The following is a 4,847-nucleotide window of genomic DNA, read 5'->3' on the forward strand; positions in this document are numbered from 1 at the left end:
CTCCATGTCCTGTTAGCTCCTTATTCCTGTCTTTGGCAGGCATTACCTCCACAAAGATCTGCCTTTGCTGCAGGTCTCTAAAGAGTCTCTGTATGGTTGAGCAAAATTATCCACAACAAAGAGTCTGCTCTTTTTTTAAACTAATGAAAGGACTCACAATAAAATGGCAGATCATCCTGCTGAGTGTGTGTGTGTTTTCTATATCTTCACTTAGACTATTTTGTGGATAATTTTGGGTTTCATAGATTTGGTGATGTTTCATTAGGTTTGATTTAGTCTGGCCTTTGGGTGACTGTCTAAATCGCTATCAATTTACTCTGAATATTGAACACTGGGTCTGAAATTAGGGTGGTGTTAATTAGCTGTAATTGGTCACAGAGATGGCAGGGAATTTTGAACACTCTATTAGCCCATTAGCAAATGTGGATTCCTGGGCAATCAATCTTCAGGACTGAAATAATCTTAAATTATTTAGTTACATTTACCAATTAAAATATATAATCCAGTTATGTGTACAAGAAATGCGTGAAATAAATTCATGAATTATGAAGCCAATTAACAAGGTGTATTTTCTAACAGAAATGGTGCTAGTAGTAAACTGTTGCAAAGCACACATCAAATGAAAATGAATTTCTTCTGCATTTCTGAAAATATTGAAAATATATTAGATCATTCAATGTGGTATGCTACTTATTGCATATTCATACAAACCATGTCCTGCAAGAGAGTTGTTGTTTCTTATCTCAGGCTTTTGTAATGCATGTCACCTTCATACCACATTAGAAATAATTCAGTCATGTTTGTAGCTGTACAATACACCTTGATAGGAATGCAAGCTTTCATTTCTTTCCTCAAACGAATGAGCATAATGCACTAAAGCACAACATTGCAAAATTTAATTTCCTTCTTCTAGCTAGATAGAACAGGAGCGAAAATTTCAGCACTGATCTAATTCTTGTCTTATGCTTTCCTCTAAATCCACTGCCAAAGCCAAGCTGACTTGCAGATTCAATCTCATTTCTAACCTCTGGACAAACTGACACAGTCACCAAGGAGGCACAGCCTTACATATGCAACCTGTAACACAGGGTCCTCCTGTTATATATATTTTATGTCATAACAAGCATCTCCTGAATAATATAGAGTACTATAGAATTCACAGTCATCATGTTCTGAATGTGCAAAATTACACAAAAATATATCTTAAATCTTTCTGTGAATGGAGTTTGAATTCACATAATCTAACTTTGGATAGCTAAACCCTAAGTGTTATCCTCTCTCAGGTTCCCTCAATTCTAAAAGCTATGCTTCAAATATTGAATAAAGAGATCTCTAAAAAAACAATTTACCACATTTACTTCAGGATGAAACTAAGCACCTCATTTTCATATAGTTACTTATCGTACAAATTTCATCTTATATAAATTGTCAAATTGCCCAAACTGATAGTTTACTTCTTAAAGAACTTGAAACCAAGTAATTAAGTAGCACAATCTATGGGTTGGCAGTCTAATCACAGAGGCAGTGTGAGGTTCATGCTGATAAATTATAGGGATACATAAGCTAAAGTACATATGCTAATAGTTTATGTCTTTTTGGAATTATTTGCCTTTCATATAATGAGAGTAAAATTGTTAACTATTGAAAGAAAACAATGCTAAGTTCAAGTTTAAAGTACTTTTTAGTATGCTCATATGTTGTGTTTCTACTGAGCTCCATGAATATCTGTGCACTTTAGGCAACTCATAATTTAGGGCATTCCACCTCCTCTATTGCCCAGAGGCTAGCAGCTCTGTGGTGTAATCAGGGTGAACAAATCTGTCTACATTCCTCAGTCACACAGTTCCCAGACTGGTTTACTATGTCAAACTGCTTCTGTTTTCTGCTGCAGTCAGTCCTGAGCAGTACAGTCACTGCTAACAGCTCTGCTATGGAGACAGTCATTTCTGGCACAGAAACATAATGAAAGTCCCTGGTGGGAACCCCTAGATCAGAGTCCTCTGTCATCTTTGCAACTGCCCTTCAAAAATCTTCAGGCTGCTCCTAGGTCACCCCTCCACCTCCTCTTCTCTAGACAGAATTCAGGTCTCTCAGCTTCCCTCATTCATATGCTGTGCATACTTTCTAAACCTAAACTTCATGGAACTTCAGGTAGAGAAATGGGAAAGAAATTGAATGCACTGGCTTATGAAAGGCAAGTGTTTTTTGAGGAAAAGTATACTGAATTTTCTGTGATTTATGGATTTAAAAGGTATGCAGTTGAATATAATTTCTTGGGCATCTTTCATTTGCATTTGAAAACTAGGAAGTTAATTTTAATCATGCTTGCAAAAGTAAACCTACAGTCCTGAAAATAGCTATTCACTCTTTTTATGCAGGTCTGGTTCTTCAAGGAACAGTGTCAAACCCAAGAGAAAATATCACTGGGTTTTAGATTTAAGGAGTCACATAAAAATATGCTCTAAATTCTACTTTCCATATGAAAAGAACATATTACTTCCACTGGAGGCAAAGGGCCAAATTGTCCAAATGTGAAAATCATTCTAGTATCAATAATGCCAGACAGGCGATCCTAAGTGAAGTCTTCAGCTATTTCCATGGAATTTTTATAAATCAGTGGGTTTAACCTGAAAAAATCAGAGTGAGTAGGAACTCAGGAGTTGAAACCCAAGGGTTATGATAAGAGCTATGTGGCCATTGTTATCTTTATGTAAATACAGAGAATAGTCTAATAAATCCTGGTCTAAAAAGGTACAGCAGTTCCTTCTCTTAACATTTCACTGTTGAGATCTGATTTAAATGCTGGCTTAATTACTCACTTAGGAACAGAAATGTCATTGGGAAGGAAAAGGAATGAACTTATGAACTTAAAATACTGAAGTGTCATCTCTCAGCGACCTACACAAAATAAGAACTCACCCTGCAGATTAAATTTTACATTATTTTATCTACATCCTGGTCTGAAAATGTCAGTTTCCATCAACCCTTGTAAGACTTAGGCTCATTTAACCAATACAATATGAACAGAATTCCATATGCTTAGAAAGTTTCCTTCAGTCTCCAGTACATATGCAGATTGTTATTGCTTAGCATTACCCTGACTTGTATACAGAGCATGTGTGAGCTGACAGCCAGTTCAGAAATTGCTTGGTTTAATAGTTTAGTCTGAGTTATACTCTGGTTCTTGACTGCTCATTGAAAACATATTAAGAACTTGACAGATTGATAGTTAATATGAAAAACTAAACAGAATATGATAGTTTCTCTTGGTTTATATCTAAATTGTAGCATCAAGAGTGTGGTGTCCAAATTAAAACCTGATGCCTATTTTGGGAAGATCACTCAAAAATAACTTTATGTTTTGCTGGGACTCAAGTCTGAAAACAAAGACAGAGGAGTAAAAAATGTAAGAGGGTTTTGTGGTACATTTTCCCCACATTTCAAGCTCTGTGTCATCCATTGATCGAGGATTGGTTGGTTTTTTTCAATACCTATCTATGTCTCAAAATCTTTTAAAGTAAATATTGAAGTCAATATTGATATATAGCAGGACAAAAAATATGGATTTATCAGTAAACTAATAAAGTCCAGGAAATTTACTCTGAAACATCAACTTAATTTGTTTTGAATTAAAGGACTGAAGTCTGAATTTTAATTCCTAGTTAATTATTGTGACAGATGTGATAACTTTAGAACTGGAGTGTTTCCCAGTTGTTATAGGCTGTTTGTCTCACAAAAGTTTTACTGCTGAAGTGGCTTGTTGAACAGTACACACCCTTTACAAACAATGGTAATTAGTTCCTTTTTCATTATATATTAGTGCCAGATAAAAGGCATAAAAATTCCATTCCATACTATTTCCCAATCCTTTTTGTCTGATCCTCGGTTATAACCACAATCCTTGTACCACCCATTTCATTTTCATCTCTGCACTCAGTAATTAATACGCACCCCAAACCTTGATCTTGTTCAGCACCGTGCCAAGTTGTAAACTAGGCTAGAGTTACTGTGTTATCAAAGACAAGCATGTGACTTAGCTAATATTAAGAATTGGGTTCTCTGTGCTTATGATTTTTGAAGATCAATTTCAGGCTTAGCATGTTTGGAAATGATATGTTTTTAGTCATTGAACTGTGCAAGAATACATTGGAATACTCAAGGCAACTATTAAATACTTGATAATATATTTCAGAAAATAGGAATTAATAATTAATTTTATTTTTCTTGAAAAAGTGCATATAGAAATTGTAAATCAGAAATTTGACCATACATGCTCATATACAAATTACATTACTGTCAACATACACATTTTCCTGGATGAGGATGGACTGCAAAATGGAAAGGCTTAAATTCTAAAGATGTATGAAGTGTAAACTATTATGTTCTGGCACTTCTTACAATATCTCCTCTCTTGATAAGCTCACCAGGGACACTGTGCTGTCCCCAGGAAGGTGAGACACATGCATATTTGCATAATACACACTCCTTAATAAATATTTAAATTTTAATATACAAGGTGTCAAACAGAATATGCTAAATTTTACCTGCAAAGGTTTTGTAATCCACCAAGTCAAACATCACAATAGCTACTGCTGACCAGGTGACAATCAGAGCAACAACAAGAAGCCATGCTGCTGGTGAGCTGAACGTTGTCATGAGGTCTTCTGTAATTGACTTCTTGCCCACTTTCATGGATGATGAGGGAATGGAACCGTTCTTACCATCTATTATTGTCGTGGTCGTACACATATGTCCTATGGAAACAGAGGAAAAGGATGTAATAACTTGGAGCCTAAAAATCAAGAATATGAATGTTGTTTTGAAATTGTTTTGTAATCAGAATATTT

At 35.2% G+C, this 4,847-nt stretch overlaps 1 protein-coding gene across 1 annotated transcript in view; it reads right to left on the reverse strand.

Annotated features, from left to right (window-relative positions):
* Positions 1-4,754, reverse strand: part of TRDN (triadin) — a gene marked incomplete at its 5' end in the record, with an annotated part of 39,741 nt that extends 34,987 nt beyond the window's left edge. Inside the window, 1 exon segment of the mRNA XM_009073410.1 lies at positions 4,545-4,754. Coding sequence (XP_009071658.1) covers positions 4,545-4,754 — 210 coding nt within the window.
* Between the last annotated feature and the right edge of the window lie 93 nt (positions 4,755-4,847).

This window comes from Acanthisitta chloris, unplaced genomic scaffold (genome assembly GCF_000695815.1).
Source record: "Acanthisitta chloris isolate BGI_N310 unplaced genomic scaffold, ASM69581v1 scaffold4224, whole genome shotgun sequence".
Lineage (NCBI taxonomy): Eukaryota > Metazoa > Chordata > Aves > Passeriformes > Acanthisittidae > Acanthisitta > Acanthisitta chloris.